The sequence below is a fragment of the Rhinolophus hipposideros genome (genome assembly GCF_964194185.1).
Source record: "Rhinolophus hipposideros genome assembly, chromosome: 7".
Taxonomy (NCBI): domain Eukaryota; kingdom Metazoa; phylum Chordata; class Mammalia; order Chiroptera; family Rhinolophidae; genus Rhinolophus; species Rhinolophus hipposideros.
The window spans coordinates 46192692-46214877 of NC_138053.1; the positions used below are offsets into that span (position 1 = coordinate 46192692).

At 33.0% G+C, this 22186-nt stretch overlaps 1 protein-coding gene across 2 annotated transcripts in view; it reads left to right on the forward strand.

Moving 5' to 3' along the window:
• Positions 1 to 21676, forward strand: part of EDIL3 (EGF like repeats and discoidin domains 3) — a 386556-nt gene extending 364880 nt beyond the window's left edge. For both annotated transcript variants that reach the window (XM_081053539.1, XM_081053538.1), the window contains one exon: positions 18690 to 21676. In XM_081053539.1, coding sequence (XP_080909665.1) covers positions 18690 to 18839 — 150 coding nt within the window. In that variant the 3' untranslated portion in view covers positions 18840 to 21676. The remainder of the gene's footprint in view (positions 1 to 18689) is intronic.
• The last annotated feature ends 510 nt before the right edge of the window (positions 21677 to 22186 follow it).

Genomic DNA, 22186 nt, shown 5'->3' on the forward strand with positions numbered 1-22186 from the left:
AGTTGGGAATATATTTTTTTTCTGCAAGTGTTCATGGCAAAATTTATAAACGTTCCTAGAAATTCTCAGCCTGCAGTGGCTATTTCAATGAGTCAATACAGTCTGAATTCAGTTCACACAAAATTTGTTTTAGAGGAGACGTGGTCATAGGTTTAGATTATAAAAGCTACACTTACTTACTTTTTTAATGTCTTAGAGCACATCCATTTGGCATCTCAATATATTCATTTAACATCTCAGAACATACACATGTTTGACATTTTACTATCTCAGAAATTGGTGTATCTTACAATGTCACAATTTAATTGGGAGCACTTATTATTTTCTACAAGAACATAACATAATGCCATGTTTTATAATCAATGGTATCTTAGACTCAATGAATATTGAGTATTTTCTAAAATTGTCTTCAAACTTATTTTGAGCTGTAGACAATTATCTGCCATCATTTACTGCAAATAACTATTTCAGTTTCTATCTTTCACCTTTTACAGTAAGCATTCTGTTGCATAATGTAAATATGTTATGTAAGATGAAGATTTTTAAACTTCATAAATTATACATCTCTTGAAGTTAATTTTAAAACAGATAAGTATTTTCAACCTTTATCCATGTGTACTATCCACTGAAAAGCACATTTATAATAACAAAATCCTTATTTAGGTTGATTTAGGGAAGCGGTATAAAAAAAAATATGGTTAAACCATTGTACTGGTGAAATACTCCTTTGTCTCCATTTACATTAAGCAAGTGATTTAATGATTATATGTGAATAATTTGAAAAATTTCCCTGAATTAATAGGATGGAAATTTGCATGTTAATGCATTTTATTCCATTATCTTGGTCTGAAATGTATGTAAAAGTTTTGTGACAAGTTGGCCAAGTTACTTGATAGTGTTGTTCAGGTTTTCTGTATGTTTACTGATTTTCTATCTGCTTGTACTATCAATTATGAAAAGAGCAATGTAGAAATCTCAACTATTATGAGGATTTCTCTACTTCTCTTGCTGTTATATCAGTGTTTGCTTGATGTATTTTGAAGCTCTGTCAAAAGATGCATGCACAATTAGGATTGTAATGTCCTCTTGATCAAATAACTCCTTTATCATTAGAAAAAGACTTTATCTCTGGTAATATGTTTTGCTCTGGAATCTACTTTCCCTGTATTCATAGTGGCACTCGAGCTTTCTTTTAGTACTACATTGATGTATATACTTTTCCATCCTTTTACTTTATATTTGAAATGAATTTCTTCTATGCAGCATATAATTGGGTTTACTTTTTTCCAATCCAACTATCTCTACTTTTTAACTGGAGTATTTATATTTGATGTGAGTATTGATGTAATTACGGTTTAAATCTATCGTCTTGCTCTTTATTTTCATTTGTCATATCTATTCTTCCATTTTTCTAAATTTTTGCCTTCTTTTGGATTAATTGAATTTTTAATGATCCCATTTTATTTCTTTCGTTGATTTATTTGCTATAAATTTTTGTTTTTATTTTAAAGATTGCTTTGGAGTTGTAGCATACATTTTGAACTTATCAAGTCTACCTTCAGATTAATGTGGAGCCTGGAAACTTCCCTTCATCAGCACAAGCAAAATAGGTTATAGTTATAAATCCATGTGCTAGGAGCCATATTTATTATAGCACATGATTGTGATTTTGACATTCCCAAAATAAGTCTTATTGTAAAGAAACAAATATGCTCCCACTAGGCAAATTGGAAAATTATAAGTTGACACATTCAGTGGAAAGGATATAAGCCAAAAATTTCATGTGACACAATAAATCACAGTGTCATCTATCTATCCAATGTAAAAATTTTTGAAAAATTAAAGCATTTTAATATTATAAACATGACAATTTGGCTAAACTCAGCCAATGTAAATGGTAGTTTTAAAATCAAATTTAGCCAGTTTTGTTATAATATGATATTTTTATAATATGCTTTTTACAATTTAATCTGCTATAATGAAGAAAAGCCTTAGATAAGTTTGTTATGTATTACTGAAATAACTAATACCAATCAAGTATACATAAGAATGCAGCAATTACTATGATAATAAAGAAATACTTTATATAGAAGAAGAAACTGCAGTGTACAAACATCTCCATTCCTACAGAGAAGGGAATTTAATAAAATAAATGAGAAAATATATTGCATAAGTTCTTTGAACGCTTGGGAATATAGTCATTTATATACTGAAGGTTCCAAAAAAAAAATGTATACACATTTTAAGAGATGGTCAATGCTGTTCAAGCAGTAGTGTTCCATAATCAGAAGTTTCTGGACTCTGATGGTAACCACTTTGAGAATCTCTTGTAATTGCAGAAGTCAAACGTGACTTGTATTCATCTTTTGTTATCAGTATATATTGTATATTACAATTTTAATAGTTTTTTTTTCTTAAAATGTATATTCATTTTGGGGGCACCCCAGGTATGTGTTTCATATATATATGATAACAATAAAGCACAATAATTCTTTGCATATATATTTTTTTTGGACAAATAATTATTTCGCTTTGTTGTTATCATTGCTATTATTACTAGATATTTTACCTATAATTTCATATATCCTTTATAGATGTTCTTTTCTTCTTTGGAGAGTCCCTAAAGAACTTAGCAATTAATTTTTCTAAAGTTAAACAAGGCATCTCCTATTGATTCTTAATATTATTTGTGTCTTTTTTTCCATGGTTACTTTCCATAAGGGAAAAATGTCTTCAGTATTTATGAGTGCAAAATCAACTACAAGCTTTCATCCAAATAAATTTAATAAGTTAATTGAATATTCCAGGGCAAAACATGTGCTTATGAAATTTTTTATATATGTACATTTCAAAAGGAAATATTTACAAAGTTTTCTAATTCCTTTGTTGTACCTTTCTGTTTTTATTGATGTGCCTTTCTGTTTTTATTGACTGCTTGCTCTAATAGATTTTGGGGGTGTAGGTGTGGAATCTGATATGAAATTGGAAACAACATTACTTCAGCAAAACAATAACAAAATAATAGCGATATTTTAGGTTTACTCTAAGTGCTGTAAATGAAATCCTAAAAATGTATGAATGCCCTTTCTGTTTTCCATTAGCCAAAATTGACTAAGCCTCAGAGAAGCAATGCCAAGGAAAAATTATATATATACATAGGAGAATCTAAATATATACACATGAATGTATATGTATATGTATATATGTATGTGTGTATTTGCACACCAAAAGTGAATTGAAGAAAAATAGATGCCTTGTTCTCTTCATTAAGATGTCAGTTTTTCACTACCTTCCTAGAGCTTTCATAAGAATTTTTACTATAGTATTCTATTTTTTGACAAAATTCCACATTAAATCTTTCATAATTGAGCATGTGATGATACTGTCTCCTTACAGTGAGACATTCTTATTTTTTCTCTTTCTAGTCTATATTTTCTAACATTTAACTAACTTTTACATTTCTCTACAACATGGATTCAGGTATATTTTTTATTTGAAAGTCAAATGTTCCTTTGCTCTCATGAAAGTGACATTTGTTTTATAGCTTTGGAGCTGTTTTTTACTGCAGTTAGCAGGAAAATTACAAAACTTGACAGACACTGTTGGTATTTAATTTTTAAGGTTATAAGCCAAGGTAAAACAATAATAAATTTCAGGAAGAGCACTTAGATGGAAAAATTAGATATTAAAATGGACTTTTCATCTAATATATTAGTCATAAAGTCACAGTGTTTAAATAAACCTGAATTCACAACATGGGAGCTGTCTTCTTTGGGAAAAAAAAGAAGAAGGTGGCAATATTCTATTTTGTCTCCCTCACTGAAAAATTATCCAGATTTTTTTAAAACAGAAGTCCAAAAAATTGCAACTGTACTTTTCTATAAAAGAAAATACAAAATCTAGTTTCAAATGAGAATTTGTCTTTAAAGGTGAATGACACGTATTCATCAAGAAGTATCCTGCAACACCTTGGTGAACTCTGTAATTCAGTGGTTACCAAAATTGTCTGATCATAACACTCATGCAGGAGCTTGTTAAGAAATATAGATTTCTGGGCCCTGCCTCAGACTCTGGGGAGAGCTGGAGCCGTAAATGTTTACAGAGGCCCCTCTAATTTGAATAATAAACAAGTGTGGGAAAGATGACTGACACCAAAACCAAAATTAAGGTTTTGAAACTAAATGTAGTTTTGTATTTTTGTAAGAATGAAATTTATTTTGTTATTATTTAGAACTTTGGTTGGCCTCTAATTTGTCAATGGAAGTCAATATGAATCGATGTTTCCAAAATAAGTTTAGATTTTAATAAGCTTGCCAGTTCTCTTATGAACACCAGAAAGTAAACACATATTATCTTCAAACAAATTTTAAATTTAAATAATAGCTTTAAGTAGTAAAGAACACAGATTAGGTGGAAAACTTTCTAGAAGAATGTGACATTTATGTTTATTCAATCATGTGTTCATTAAGCAGTATTGTCTACTCTGTGCCAGATGTATGGGGGGAATATCCCAATATGACATAGTGGCTCCAATAACTCCCAATCTAATGAGTAGCTCAAGAAAGGCAGAATAAGTTTATGCATCAGCTTATTTTGAAGAATCAAAATATAACCTACCCAGTGTATTATCTGATCACAACTCTAGGAAAGAAGTAGCACATAGCTCATGTTCTTTTCATAAAAGTCCATGACTCTCCAATAGAAAAATGAGTTCCTGGTATTCTCTCCTTCCTTTCTTTTCTCAACATTGATGTGAAAAAGAGAAGCAACATAATAATTCTCATTAATAAATTCTTCATAATCTGTATTGGAGGATATATTCAAATTCCACAGTAATTACAGATCCCACAGGGCATCCTGTCATTCCTACTGAAGCTGACACTTTCCATTAGCTGAAATTAAATTTGAATATTTAAAGCCTAGAAGGTCCAGCTCATCACTGAGGCATACTGAATGAGATGTCAGCCCAGTAGTCAATAGCCATGCTGTTCTTCGGAAATTGGAGCTGGGTCAGAAACTTAAAACCAGAAGAATCCCTTTGGAGGTAAATAAATGGATTCCTCAGTGGCAATCAGTGAGGAGGATAGTAGGAGGAGGGTGGTAGATGGAAAACGAAAGGAGGTGAATTAGTCTTCAAGGTGGAGCAGCCACATGTGTCTGAGCAGTGGGATCAAGGACAGATTGTCTCCATCTTGCATGGAGACCATTAGTTGCATCCACTTAGAGTGTTGTTACTGTTTTCAAGTAAATCGGGGAGGGAAAGAAAGGAAGCTGCTTTTCTGAAAGTAATTTCCAAGAACTAATTGGTTTAAAAACAAAAACAAAAAACAAAAAAAATTCAAAAATAGCAAGTGAGTTGTGCCCTTACATGGTAGAAATTCATATGTAGCTACAATAGAGTACTTACTTAGGTATTTAGTGAGTGATTTAATTGGAAACTTAAGGAAATAATATAGTTTCAGAATTGTCTAAAAATAAGGATAGTCTCGTTTAATTAAATAAACATTATCTGATATCACTGTTATTGAGAATTTTATTTGTTTTCTTTCTTTCTGTAATTCAATAGTATGGGAACTGAGTAGTATATAGTTGGTGAAAAGAATACAAAATTGCCTATATTCACATAAATGTTGTTTTTATTGGATTTTCAATCTCAGGAAATCACCTGAGAATGTTTCTATTTTGGCATAATATAAAGTTCAGTGATGAGCTCACCCTTTTCAATTTTAAATGATATTAAAGAACCCTACTCAGAAGTATACAAAGATAATAGTTAATATCATAATTCCACTTTTAATGCAATAAAAACTACATGGAATTAAGGGATTGAAAAATGGTGCCATCTTAGCAGCTAATGGATTCATCAAGACTGAATGGAGTTCTAATAACACGCAGAGACAAAATATTTAATGAAAATATGAAAAATAAAGAAGTTCAGTTATTTCTATAATCTATATAGTATACCAACTAAATAACTCAAGGAAATTCTGTAATTCCTTATCTAGTGTTTACAATTCTTGCTCTTGCCAAAAAAAGATTGAGTTCAATGTAAATTTTGCCCAGGCATCTGAGCAAGAAGACCACATCTCAGGAAATAGTCCAGTGAAGAACTGATACACCAAAGTGACAGTTGTCTGCAGTTCTAAATCTGCCTAGTGGACTAAAAGGGTTGAACCACACTGAATATATTAAGATTTGGAAAGCAGCATATCATCACCAGTGAGTAGTATGATAGTAGTTGTTAAGATGCACAGAGAACAAAATGATGGAGACTCTTATCAGAATCAGTTGTGAAGTAAGCGATTGGGGTCAGAAGCAAGGCAGAAGACCAGATGCAAATTCAAAGGCAAATAAACAGGACTGTATTCTATGTCCATGTTTAATATGAGCAGTGTCCTGCCTACCCAAAGATTTTTGTTCCTGAACCTAGGGTAAAGAAGGAAGAGCAGGAAAGGAAGAGAGGAGCAGGAAGTGGGCTTATGGAATGGAGGTGAACAAGGAGAGGGTTAATAATTTAAATAATTATAATTGGAGAATCGAGTAGCTAGCTACATGCTATAAATAAGAGACAACCTAGAGTGACAGACTAGCCACAGGAACAATCAGAAGCCATTGTATCTTAAGGAGCTCATTAATTTTAAGAAGGCATTTGGTTTTTTTGTAGACAGCAATGGAAAGCTAGTTGTCTTTCTTCGAGGATCGATTTTGAAGTTGCAAAGAACATTCCTTGTATGTTATTTTACATTATGTAATATTAAAAATTGTCAATGTAAAATATATGGTTAATTTTGGCTAACAAATCTTTATATTAGATGGTATTTGGATTTTTAAATCTTCTTTATTTAAATCAGAAAACAAAATCAGAGTGCTTGTCTAAGAATACACCACTAAGAATACACCAGAGTGCTTGTCTAAGAAACAAGGTACCTTGTTTCCCCGAAAATAAGACCTGGCTGGACAATCCGTTCTAATGCATCTTTTGGAACAAAAATAATATAAGACCCGGTATTATATTATATTATATTATATTATATTATATTATATTATATTGTATTATATAAGACCCGGTCTTATAGTAAAATAAAACTCAGTCTTATATTATATAAGACCAGGTCTTATATTAATTTTTATTCCAAAAGACTCATTAGAGTGGATTGTCTGGCTAGGTTTTATTTTCGGGGAAACATAGTAGTAGAAAAAACAAGTAAATATCAAGCACAAAATCCATAAAACTCAACAGTTTGAGGCTGGATTAGAGCCAGGAGGGGGAAAAAGATCGCCCGGCTGCTGTGACTCATATTTAGTGACAGTAACATCCCGGCAAAGATGCTAAGAAACATCATTTTCAATAATTTAAGGAGAAAAGAGAAAATAATTTAGGGAAATACAATAACAAGGAATGAATGTGTGTTTATTCTTTGTGTTAATTAAATGACATTCCAAAAACCCACAACTTTTTTATTTTCAGAAAATTTGATAAACTACCTAAAACGTGAAAACATATAGTTTTACTAGTTAACAGATATTTTTCATGAATGAAAAAAGATATGTGTGAAAAACACAAGGAATGTGTTACATAACAGTGTTACTAAAGTAAAATGTTCATAAATTTAAAAATACTTTTTATTATTACATACTTTATAGCCTTATCTCCCCATGCTCAAATGCTGAAAAACTTAACATTGGCTAATGTTTGTCTTCCTAATCAGCCATCAGTCATTCGAAATGAATAAAAATGTCTGCACTGAAAATTCTGAATACCTCACATTTGTGATTGACTTACCTGTCAATACACACAGTTGTAAGATGACAGTATTCCTCAATAGAAAATAATTACTCAGTTTTTGTTTAGAGCATACTTGCATTAATTACTACTATGAAGGACTATCAAAAATTAGCCCAACTATGACCCTATGAACTGATTAAAACTTTTAACACTTAAAATATGTGGATTGGTGATCAGTCCCCAGTAGAGTGGTCAAAGCTATCAAGCTTTAATAAATTGTTTAAAATTTAAGTATGTTATTCACTAAATGACAATAATGAACTTGACAGAGCTCAGTGTATAAATTGAAAAATATATACATTTTTAGTAGAAAAATTACAGAGTCCTGTTTAACGTGAATCTGATAGTCATCATTCTTACTATGAAAATGAGTACTTGATCAGACTGAGTAAGACAGAAACCATATCGTTGTATTTCTTGTTGAAATTATGCATTAACCATTGGCTGGAATAGAGCAAAACATTTGAACTCAGTTTATTTCTAAATCATTACCAAATTACCAATATTTTGACAGTTTAACATGTTTTGAAAGTAAAAAAACCCTCAAGGATATCCATTTTACATGGTACAGATGCTAGTGTGACTATCGACCGTCACACCATCAGCTGCAAGATGTTGAAAAATTAAGTCTTTAACACTTTCAAAATGAATTAATGTTTCAGTCTTTTTCTACTTTTTCATAGTTTAAATCTGTAAAAGAATAAAGGATACCTGTCATAGTTCCATGTTTGGGGGAAACTATAACAGGGTTTCTGAAGCTGTCAGACCCTCTAAAATGATCTAAATGATCTTGGGCAGTAATTCTCGTGTACTTCCTTTGTTGGATCTCGAAGAAAAAATGTATTAATATTAATATGTATGGAGCACTCTTGAGACACACATTTGTATTAAGTTCCTTGGGGCTCCTATTAAAAAGGCAACACATTTCTCAACATGATGAAGCTTCTGGTGTAAGTTGAGACACAAAACCGATTAAAAGATAACTTTATAAAGTAAAAGATGAATCCACTGAATGTCCTGCATAAAAGGACATTCCTCCCTATATTTCTGCAGCTGTGAACAAATGACAAAACTGCAGAAGACTGAACACAGGAATTAATTTCCTGCTTTCCAATAAAGCAAGAAACAAAATTAATTCTGTACAAATAAATGAAATGTTAAATAGTTAATAATAATTAAAGGAAGGTATTTTTCATAAGAGTGAGAATAATGTTACTTTTATATAGCAAAATCGCACTTTCATTTTTTTTTCAGTAGTTCACCAATATTTATAAGTAATAATAAAGTTGTCATTTCCCTCCTGATAACAAGTACATTTTAACAGGCAATATACACCCTCAACTCATTGAGACAAAATTTATGATTCAGCTCAGGCTAACGCAGAGTTTTTACTTACTCAGCACAGGACCTATGCTCTTCACTTAAAGTTGCCAGATTTAACAAATAAAATACAGGACACCCTGTTAAATTTGAATTTCAGATAAACAATGAATAATATTTTTGTATAGGTATATCCCATATCTTATATCGTACATCTCTGTTTCCATTTAAGAACTTCTAGATCTTCCAGCTGGACCAAGTGGTCTCCTGAGAATACACAAAAGAGGAGAGGATGAGAATGCCTTCCTTCTATACTTAGGCAAACACATATACACACAAATACACACACACACACACACACACACACACACACGCTCACACACGCTCTGTTTCAGCTGAGTTCCTTTTTGCCACCTCACCATTCATGTCCAGGATTATTTTCTGCTACTCCCTAACCCTCTTTTCTCCTCAGCACCAATTTGGCATAGACACATGCTTGAATGCTTAAATCACTGCTGTGCTCATACATATGTCCCTGTACTGAGTTATTTCTGACCAAGACAAGATGAAACTCTTCAAAGAGTGACACAAAGGTTCCTAATGTCAGGTGGGAATTATCAGACACTGATTTATCTCCTGCCCCAGCATTTATATATCTACTATGAAGGGGTAGAATCAGCCTGTATGTAGATTGCTCTGATAAAATATAAAATGCCTGGTGTGATTTAGGAAATTCTGGAAGATGATCACTCAGCTTCCATAGAGAGGAAGGCTGCTCTTTACTTTTATAGAAAACAGGAAAGGCATTTCTGCATTTCTGGTGTTAGACTAAAAAGAAAACACAAGATGGTCATAATCTTTGACTATTCCTGGTAATATCTCCTGGAGATATCTTTGAAAAGCAAATGACCTTCCAGTTCTATTTTTTTCTGTAGGAATATTTCTTATGACAGTCAAAATCTGAGTGCTACAAAGCAGACAGTTTAATATATAGCCACAGTTTAGAGTGGCATATTTTATGTTTCACAGATCTTTATAGGCAGTCATCCTATGTGATATATGTCCTAGGATAGTCTTGTTTCTTAATGAGACTTGCATCGTAAGTTAAGATTGTGGTGTGTCCTACAGACTTTTAGACTGAGCACCTAACTGCCAGCAAGTTTGGGAGTTGGAAGATAAGATTCAACAGAGTTAAAGTCGTTTGCTTTGATTTTTCTCTGGGTTGTTTTCCAGGGTGAAGACCTAATCACAAAAGTCATGTGAGTTTCTCAGTGAGGCTCTTCTGGCTCTTTCTAATAAGCTGCCAGGTCTCAAGCTACTTGGTGCTGAAGTTATGCAAGAAAACCACAGTGGAAGGGACTACTCTGTCCCAGTCCCTTTCTTCTGTCATCTAGCTGGGTTGGATCTTTATAAAACCTTAGCTCAACTTGTCAAACTTACAGTGGACTGGGAAATCACAACTATAGCCAATGATAGAGAAGTTGAGATGACTGTGGAGAGTTTTATCTCTATCTCTTTGGGTCAGTTGAGCCCTTCTATGACAAGCCAGAAGTTAAACGTTCTCAAAAATACTCCCAAAGGTGTGCCGTTCCTCCTCTTTCCCAACATTCCAATCTCCAGAGTGCCGAGGAAAGAATGAATTTTAGAAAGACATCACAACTTTCTTTCTTAGCCAACCACCTTTCACATCAATTACAGGAAAATGACAGAGAACATGTGACTATTTGAAAAGTAATAAATGACCCTTTATCTCCAAGTCACAGAAAAAAAAATAGAACATATCTGCACTTTTAGCCAATTATTATTAGAATCTCCCATTGATGCATTTTGAAGAGGAAAAAAAAAAGTCTAACAGAAAGAACCTTAGAGTACAAAATAGTATAGCAGGAATTCTAAGTGAACATCAAATTTGCGGTTTAGTAAAAAATTTCTTGGGATATAATCAGAGATTTATATACACTCAGAGCATGAAGCAAAGCCAGATCAATTCAGTGAAATGTAGCTTTGCCTGAAGCCAAAGACTGAGTTTTTTACATAATTACAAAAGAGAGCCAACTTCAGAGCCACATGAAATCTCCTGAGACCAACAATGGGAGCGGAAATTATTTTCTCAGAGAATCCATATATTCATTTTAATGGCTGAAAATGATTCATGCACTGGTGCAAGAAAGACATGGAACTTGTCCCCATGTTTTTATTTTCACTCCCCCATCAAACAAAAATGTTCACTAATTGAATCTTTGAAGTTAAATCTTTGGATAGGTTGTTTGAAAGCCTCATATAATTTCATTGAGGGAGCTTGGGAAGAAAGAAACTTCTGAAGCAACCAGGGTCCAGACTTTCAAAAGGGCTTATGAAACAAAACAACACTTTGAAAGAAACACAGAGAAAAATTGGCATCCAATATGAAATATGGTGCAGCATTATTTATTTATGTCACCATGCTCTACAGCTTTCAGAAAACCTGACTGCTGCAGTTTCTCAGGGGCTTTCAAATTAATCCTCAGTAGATGGCCAAAGTAATATTCCCCAAAGAATGTATAAGCCTTTGCAAAAATGATATTAAAGAAATACAGAAGAATAAAGACATTGAATTGTTTTGTTACTGAAATATGAAACAGAACAAGTAATACTAGTGGTTTGATATATTTATTAAATTTATGTCCACGAGAATAAATATTTACAGAAAATAAGATCAAGTAAAACAATAGAAACTAAAAGTAGAGGATTTAGAAAGTGTACTCTAGGGCTACCATAAATAAATTTCAATAGGTTGTCAGGTCAGGATTTATTCAAAGAATCAGAAAATATTAAGTTAATTTTCGTCACAGTCTGGCACTTCATGTTGAGGAAGTTTTGGATATGATTCTTTCAGATAATCGCCGTCCCTTTTCAGACTAATCAATGTTACAAATATCAGAATGTCTTCCGTGATACCTCCCCTTCAACATCAATTGCTCGTTACAAAGTTCAGGAGTTCCCGAATCCACCCACCTTTCTGAAACCAATTACCAGTGCAGAGGTTCCTAAGACCCCCTCTGTTTTGATAACCCACTAGAAGGATTCGCAGAACTCATTTAAAGCTGTTGTACTCACAGTTGCAGTTAAGGACAGTGAAAGGATTGAAATAAAAATTAGCCAAGAGAACAGCAGCAGAGTCCAGAAGAGTTCCAGGCATGAATTTTCTATTCTCTCTCAGGGGAGTCTTGGACAGTGCTACCTGTCTCAGCAATGATGTGTGCCAATGCACAAGAAGTATTGTTAACCTGGGAAACTCACCTCAGCCTTGATGCTCAGAGATTTTATTGAAGCTCAGTCATGTAGACGTGGTTGACCACCTGCATGGCTGACCTTAGTCTCCAGCCCCTCCAGTAGTCAAGCTGGCCCAAAGTCCCCACCATGAATCACATTGTTAGCCTAGACTATCTGATGTGACCCAAGGCCCCCTACATGAACAAAGACACTCTTATTATACAGGACTTTCCAAGGGATTAAATAATAGCTCCCAGGAGCTGAGGGCAAAGGTCAGACTTCCCTTTGGGTACGGTTAGTCTTTTACTGCACACTCACGTTACATAAAGTTGTATGAACTGTACAATGCTCACTGGACTGACATGTATCTGCAGACAACAGACCATCTGCAGACTAGATTTGACACATCCTGCAGAAATGTTCACCTGCTAACGAATTGTTTTGGTTGGCAATGGCCTTACTTCATCAGCACTTTTGGAGGGCAATGATTCTGCTCAAGATACTGGGGGTTGCAAGACAGTGTGACAGCTCCCTGTTCCTCTACTGCTCAGGATTTTTGCTGCAGCATTGTTAGAATGTCCCAACTTGTGCAGACTGATGATCAACGTAGACTCTTGTTAGCACACTCTACTATCTCCAACAAAGCATTGGAGTTTTTCGTTGTTTTTTTTTAATTTTATTTTTTATTTGTTTGTTTCTTTTGGTGTACCTCTTAGAATGTGATTCTCGATATGCACTATTTTCTAAGAAAAGTTTCCAAGAAAATTAGAATTTACCTGGAAACTGGTTTCTTTTTTCCTTATTACATCTAAAAGAATGTACTTGTATTTAGACTAATTTTGTTACAGAGTTTCTTTCAGTTAGTGGAATTGATTGTAGAGAAAACCATCAAGAATGATATACCAGCCATTCAATCATGAAATAGTTTCAGGATGCTGGTAAATTTTCCTAGAAAATTGAATTCACTGAATAATAGCTAGAGTCTATATCAGCTAAAAAAATCAAACTTTTGTTTCAAGTTTTTTATATCCAGTCACTAACAGAAGTTTCGCACATGCAAAACTGCCAGTAAGAATTTTTAAATGTGATGTATGTAGATTTATACAACCAGCTGAAACATTTTAAAAGACAATTTCGTATGCATTGTAAGGCAATAATTTTCATTGTACTTTTTTAATGAAAAGTTGTGATTTTTGACAAGCTTCATAATAGGGCAAAGTAGGATATAAATTAAATTGCAGATTAGCCTGAAATATATTCATAATCTAGTCATAGAATCAGAAACAACTGAAGTCTCTCTTACAAACCCTATTCAAATAGATAAATATTACATTTAACATCATTTGTACATACTAATTCTGTGACAATTTTCATAAGGCTTTAAATCACTTAAAGCATTGATTCAAGTTATAACTGAAATATTTGACAGTCCAAAAAGCTTCAAGTAATGTTGATACTAAGTATACAAAAATGCTGAACCATAAACTAGTAAGTATAAGTCCTTAAGATCACCCACAAAAATCAGATTTTATATGCATGTAATATATAAATGGTTACTTTATGAAATAGATACTTAAATCCTAATGTCCACTAAATTTCCACTAGTTTTTAAATAGATCGTAATTTTAGATCATAACTAGGAATTGCTATTTTTAAAATCCATGAATTCAATAAAATGAAATGAAATCGGGATAAATATAATTTTCTACATCTATAAATCCATTTTACAAGCAAAATATTGGGAAAAGCGTGGATTAAGGGAAATTTTATGAAAAAGTTCAGAGTTTATTTGACCATAAATCAACCAACTATGACCCAAAATGTAATATAATAGTTTTAGATCTTAGACTGTATTGATAGAAGTAGGGCATCCACCACAGAGGTGCACTTTTTTGAGCCATTCAGGTAATAACTACATACTATATCCAAACAAATACTTGAATCTAGTCACAGTTAAACTAGAAGGTAGCCAATGGAATGTAATCAAGATCATAACTCTGAAAATCATCTTACCTGAGGAATTTTTTTAAGGACCCATGAATGTTTAGCCTAGCATTGAATTTGTGTTTGAAAGGTTTGTGTTAGTTTTTGTTAAATATGTAAAAAATGCCTTTTTTGTTGATAGCTAGAGAGAAAAAAAAAGTCGAATGAATAGGTGGAACTAAGAAAGAAGAATATTTCAGCCTAATAAAAAAGCAGACTTTAAAAGTGTCTAAATACATACCTGCCCTATTATAGTGAGGCTTACTGTGGATAGGGTGAAAGTTCGTGTCAGAAATGTTAGCAAAGGAAGTTGACGCTAGCAGGTCTATGCCTTCTCTTCCAATCTCAGATTCTTCTAGTGTATGTGTATAATCAGATAAAAACAGGGCTTCTCAGGGATCAGAGCTAGAAAAATGGTTCTTATCTAATTTCTTTATAAGCACTCTGGATGAGAGGATAAACAATTGAAATTATATATGCTAAGTACATACTTCTTAGTTTTTACAGTCACCAACTCCCCAACCCTCCACATCTTTATCCCCCACCGCCCCACCCCCCATACACACATGCTTCCCCAGAGAAATGCATTTTTATCTTTGTCCTTTATCTCTTAAAGACCTCAGATTAGTGTACAGGTGTAGTCAATAAAGCAAACAATATGTTTGACGATAGAGAAAAACCTGAGAAAGCTTTATTCAACCCTTTTATTTCCACAATATCTGGAATCCCACATGTGGTTCTAGTCTCTACATATTAGAAGATAAATAATGAAATCTAGACGCGGTGGCGAGAAGACCATAGGGATGACCTGAGGCTCACTTGAGACCTTGCTGAAGTACTGACTCGTTACATTAGCCTTGTAGAGCTCGGGGAGGCTATAAACGTCCTTAAAACTACTCGCTGTTTGGATGATGTGAACATAAATTCCAAAAAGTTAGAACAATGGGAATCACTTTAAAACTTTTAATGAGTTAAGTGTAAGACAAATAGAAAGAATTACATCTTCATGAACCAGAAGACTTGCTAATTAAGTAGTATATGCAAAATTCCCGAAAGGGTTTCTCAATATTTGTGAAAGGCAGAGTCATAGTACATGAGAAGCTAAGATATGCCCAACTCTCCGACTGTGTCATGGAGGATAATATGGCCTTTTTCCAGGATCCTCGGTGTCTCCAATCGGTGGCATCTACTCTGGTCTGAATAGACCATTTTCTTGAACAAAGAATGACAAGTCTCATCTTACAAAAGATTTTAAGTGTGAAGGAACATTGTTTTATTTTATCTGATAGTCTCGTTGTGTTGAGATTTGAATTATCACTTGAATCTGATTTTAATTTCAACTAGTATCACAGAGGAGTTGGCTTTAGAAAACAAAACCCAAGATCTCAGCCATGTTGATGCAGATGCATTTTCTCATATCTTCTCCTAGGTTGTAATTGTGGAAACCTCTCCAAAGTACCTTGAGTGCCTTTTTCTCAAGGCCCTATATGTTGGGAAAAGCCTGAAAGACCCCTAAGCATTATCAGGTTTGAGTACATCGGCAAACTTGACATCAGCTAATTAAGTCTCCTGAAACTGAAATTAATGCATACTCTTTTTAAAAACTTCTAAATCAAAGTCTCTTTTTCACATATAATGCTTCCCTTTCTACCTGGAGATTCAGTGTTCTCCATCAGCCCTTTCAGACTTTGATTTCAATCAAGGTGCTTAAATCTCTAAAGTGTGTATGTGAAAGCACTCTTCTAGAATTCTTACAAATTTTGTAAAGTTAACTAAAACTACTGAGTGTGCATTCCTTTGCCAGGTAAAACATTGAAATGGCATTCTTAAGCAGGATCTTCCTAGTGCTAGAGACAAGAAAACAGCATACGTGCCACATGTTTGCACAGCAAGTACAAGATGTCATGCTTGAATTTGCAAATGTGTGCTTTATGTTCTGTGCTGAGAGACCTCTGAAGATAAAAAATATTTTTATCAGTCCTTTTAGATTGTGATTTGGGTCATTCGAATATAGAGTTTGGCTGTTTTTCAATGGACATTTTTGTTTTTTTAATCACCCTATTTTTAATTTTTTAATGAGTATTCAAATATTTATGACTTGTACACATTAAATAAGAAATGTCCTAGCTGTCTGCAATTTCAAAGCTGATGTAGTTTCTCTATATGTATTCTCCATTATAAAGAGATAACTAATAACTCAGCCTCTGCTTTGTGGGTTGACAGTTCCTTATGGAAACGTGCTGAAGACCAGTGACTTGAAAATTATTCCTTCCTGTATTTCCTTCCCTACAAGTGGTATATGTTGGATGGTCATAGATCTTGGGATGAAAGTTAATGAATTTAAGCTCTATTATTCCAAAGATAAACATTAAGTTCTCTAGCAGAACTATGAAATTGGATTTTAGAGTCTATATTAAATTGTAACACCACAGTCTCAGTGAAGCATTTGAATTCAATATCATATGTCAGAGAGAATGTTGGAAACCATTGAATGTACTCTCCTATTTTCTGCTGTTGGAATGACAAGCTCCCTCACGCTTTTGGTGAGTGTTTGTGTTGTATGTCCTCTACATGCTAGCTTTTGCTAATAGAGACACTGTTATGTAGTAACATTTCAATCCAGAATTTGTTCCTCCTTGGTCAATCAAGCAAGAGCATTGCTGAGGGTAAAATTCTTATTAAATGAATGTGGATTCAAATATGCCAGGATGATGAATTCTAGACTTGGCCTATTTCAATATAAGTTTCTTCAGCAAATATTTATTCAAAAATAGCCTTTGAGATATATTTTGTGTCAAGTTGAAAAATTGTTCCCCTACCAAATGGGAATGGCACTTTGTTTTTGCCCTCACAATCTTTCCATGAAACCAGCAAAAAGATTAGCCCATTTTGTCTGTTGCTTCTATTAATCAGTGCCATGCTGCCTAATGCTTTAAAGAAGAATATCTTTATTTTATTATTTTTTTCTTCCTATGGAACCTTTTGTGGGACTGAACCAACTTATTCTTGAAGGCCATTTTTAAAAATATTCCCTTTAATATGAGAATATTCCAAGATAAGTGTTAAATATTCTGTCATATGATGGTGGAGGATTTTTTTTTTTTCCCCTTTTGGGGAATTTTATTTTCAGGTATCCCTCTGGCCACCTAGTCATATTTTGATTTCAAGCAATAAAACAATTATTTTCCAATTATAAGATGCCTAACAAAGTTAAAAGGGAAAACTTTGAAGAGATTTTTCACTATCCTAGTTGAATTAAAACAAAAAATGTAAAAAAGTTAAAAATAGAAATGACTTTAATAGTAAGTGTTCAGAATCTATAGGTTAAAAAAAAACGGTAAAATCTTTAAAGATTATAAATACATGAATTTCTCCAAAAGTAATTTATAATTTAATGACATTTCTATCAAGATTTCAGTGTTTTGATTTCTCCCTTCGGAAGCAGACACTTCTCAAAGTTATTATAAAGGTCTCTTGGGAGAAAAATGCTCAAAAAAGATTTGAAACAAAAGAAGAATGAAGGAGAACAGTCATGCCATGCCAATATATCAGGGCATTATAAGCCACAATGATCACAGCAGTATTGCATGGATCCAGAAATTAATAGAGAAGCCAAAAAGAAAAAAAGAAAAAGAAAAAGAAAAAGACAGAAATGTAGTTCAGAAACAGCATTGATTAGATTGTCTCTCTTGAAGATGGATTAATTTTGTTCTGTACGTGAGAAATGAACAAAAAGACACTGTGATAGGGACGGTTATGCTCACCAAATATCCGTGTGCTCCTCTCCATTTCCCAGCCTCCTTTTCAGTTGGGCTGGGGTCAAGGTCAATGAGGTGTATTCAGAAATAATGTAAGCTGCTTCCATATCTCGCTCTTTGAAACATCCCGCATAATGTCCCAACCCTTTCTCCCCGTGTCCCTTATGAATGTGGAAGCCACAGGTTTCAAAAGACGGCTGTAATTTGCAAGCATCCTGGATCTCTGAGTCATCTCTTAGAAAAGAGAACCTTCAACAAGCTGCCTAAACAACATCAGTCTGTGCCAAAAGCAAAAATAAATATCTGTTGCATTAAAAACAAAAAAAAAAGCCCAGTAGGCAGCTAAAAATAATAGAACTGTGAATTCCTGCCATAGACAACAAATATCCATCTTATTTAACTCTTTAAATGAAACGCTGATTGACAATTTTAACATAATCAATAAAAAGAAGCTGCAATTTATTTTTAAAAACATAACATGATTAGTTACTAATCTCACCTTTGGGAAAAATGCTCCAAAGAAAATAATAAAAATGATTCCCAAGAAGAAGAAACCTACATGATTTATATTCTTTGCTCTCCTTTACTAGGTTTTCCAGGGCAATTTTGACAATGATACCCACAGAAAAAACGTCATCGACCCTCCCATCTATGCACGGCACGTAAGAATCGTTCCTTGGTCCTGGTATGGGAGAATCACACTGCGGTCAGAGCTGCTGGGCTGCACAGAGGAGGAGTGAGGAGACCGCACACACCAAAACCCTTCTCTCTATTTCCCTTCTCTCTATCGCCATGGAATGAACTGTGAAAAATCTGTAGGAAACTGAATGCGGTTTTCATGAAAAAGTGCTCAAATTATGGTAGGCCACTAACTGTCTTTTTAAGGAGGTCTAAGCCTGCCTTTTCAATGGTTAAATTTTATTTTTATCATTTAAGTTTCTTAAGCAGCATCACATTAACCGTATATTACTTTTCTCTTGGCTTTCTGAATAATTCACACTGGTTGAACTTTGTTAGGGAAAGTAGCACTCTTGTAATAGCAAGGTTAAAAAAATCTCATAGTTATCAAATACAGCAAGAGTTGATAGAGCTTTTATAATCAATTCTCAACTAATTCTCATAAAAGGAATACTGCAATGTTAGCAATAAGGTGGGTTTTTTTTCTGTAGTGACTCGACATTATCCTAATTGTTTCCTTGCGCCTACCACTGTTAGTGTTTATAATAGAATTTTGAAGAAGAATCTGTAACGTGCGGTACTAATTGATATTATAATTCTCATTTTACTTTTATTATTTTTAATCAGAGATTATGTGATCTTCTTTCCTTTTTGTCGTATTTTATATTCTTTATATTGTATATTGCCTGAATATGTTTATATTTTTCCAATTGAGTTTTTCCCTATTATTTGCCTTAAAGAAGTATCATGTTTGTTTATATATATGGAACATGATTGAAAATCGGTAGATTGATCATAATTAATATCAGTAGATTAAATCTGCAGTTATATTTTTGAAGGAAGCTATAACTATGTAATTTCCAAATACTGGGTTCTCTATAAAGAACCCAGTACTACCATTTTGCTAAATAAACAACAACAAAATTGTATTATGCTTCTTTAAACCGAAATTTCAATCTTCATTTTGTTGGTATTTACATAGCCTATCTTTGCTAAACATAATAGAATGGTAAATTCTTTGTTTGTCTATTTAAAATTTTTTAACAAACAGATATTAACCCAGAGCTGCATAGCTTGGCCAAGCATACTCGTCGTTTCTTTGTTCATCTCTCCATTTCCTGTGAAACTAAAATTTTCTGAAGATTTGAAACTGGTAGTGATTTCCCAGGAAGGCACCTTGTGGAGTTATTTGTAAGAAGAAAAGTATTTACTAATGACAAACTAGTAAACCATTTTCAGGATGAAAAATGATTTTTTTGCTTCAAAGGGCCTGCTACAATAAGAAATCATCATAACAATTTGTTATTGATAATGGAGATCTCATTGACATGTTCCTCAAGTCAAAGCTCACACTGCCTCCATAAAAGTCCTCAACATCTAATTATAAGCATTACAATTATTTATTTTATAAGGCTTAGACACAGAATATTGGGGTTTTAAATTAAGCGGCCTGGAAAAGTAAATATGGTATGTATAGGAAATGTTGAGATCCTGTGCAACACTGCTAAGTTTTTTTTTTTCTTTTATTATTTGTACTGCAAAACAAAAGCCACTAGACTGTCACTGTCTTGTCTGTCTCTGTGTTATTAGCATTTCTTAATGATGTATATATGGAGAGGTCTTCAATTACAGTGAAGAATTTAAAGAGAAAGTCAATCACAATGGTATTTTTAACAAGAGCAAAATTAGGACTGTCTGGACACATATTTGTCCTATGTCCACGTGCTTCTTTTGTCAGGCCTTAATATGAAATTGTTGATTTAAAGCATCTGAAATGGTGATAGTTCTCAGCAACTTTCAAAAAAAAAAAATGCCATAACCTCAGTACTGTCTTTTTGAGATAACTTTAAAGTTAGGAATTCAAGTATTTTTAATTTGCTAAATTTTAAAGTGATGTTCAAATAATTACGTAGGGCCAAAAGTATACACACACTTACTGTTTAGCTACTATCTCTTGCTTCTTTAAAGACTTACTATCCCACCAAATTTCTAGTTGTTTTCCTTTATAGATTAATGCACAATTCTTCATTCTTAACAGAGCATGTTTTTAAATTTTTGAGTAATTCTTTGTAATGATTTAGTTTTTCAAAATCATTCATGGCTTCTTATGATGATTTAAATGTTATTCTATTGATAGTTTTTTAAACAAATATTTTTTAAAAGGAGTTTGTGAAAATTATATTTGTTACCTTTTAGAAATACATTGAAATAGATTTCTCTTGCATCTGCATTTTCTCTCTGCTCTAAATGCTCTTCACCAACATGGCATGATGAATTTGTCCTATGGTGCCCAAAATTCATGACAATAAAGGGATTCCACACATGGAAATGTTAATAATTATTGCAGAGTAGTATGTAGCTTTTGTGTCACTGGTAACAGTGACATCAAAATGAAGCAAATTTCTCTTTAAATTCACACTAAAACAAGTAAAACCTCATAAGCAGAATACAGAGAAGAATCACCTAGTCTTCATCATATTGAGTAACTAAGTATAGATTCTGATTTTATAACCTATGATATTTAAAATTTTAAATATCTCCATTTTATCTGTCTTATTAAAAGCGTTTATCATCATCACTAATTCCAATTTTAGGGTTGACTTTCTCTTTCTGAATGACTTCATAAGGATTGGTGTGAATTTTGAAGACTTAGGGTATTAATGATTGTATCTTTGCTAGTCAACAAATTATGAAATATAATACTGCTGGCGTCTGATGTGTCAGTAAGTACAAAAGTAAGACACAAATAACCTTTGCAAACTTTCAAGCTGTGTAATATTCCAATGTTGTTGTTTTTTTCTTTTCTTTGTATATATACTTAAATCATGTAGGATGTTGTAAAATCAGTATGACCTTGTCTAGTCTTCAAACTTAAAATAAAACTTTTGAAAATCTGGGATACTTTTGAAGCAGTTGTAATTAAACACATTTGTAAGAATACACAAATTGTCTGAATGTGAATGCCCACCACTCTTTAAATACCTGCTTAGTTTTTTTGTTTGTTTTTGTTTGTTTGTATAGGATAGTTAAATACAGAAAAAGACAGAAATTACAACAGCTTCTATATATACATTGATATAAGCAAAATTGGTTTATCCAAAATCATTAGAATGTGTGTATTTCTCCTGCTCCTTTTAGTTACGGAAATTTTATTTGAATACTAATAATCCAAAGTCGTTTCTTTACCTTCTACATATTTAAAGTCTTGTGTTCCAGGATGGATCTGCTCATTGTTAATCAGATGCTGTTGCTGTTACTTCTATTGTTTTTTAAGTACATGATTCTCAGTAGTATAATGAAGAGATCTAGTCAGTAGGAAACAATAACACAAGCTATAATACGTATTTACCCATGTAACTTAAGCTATTGCTTAAAACAAATCATAATACTTGGCTTCTCCATAAACCCT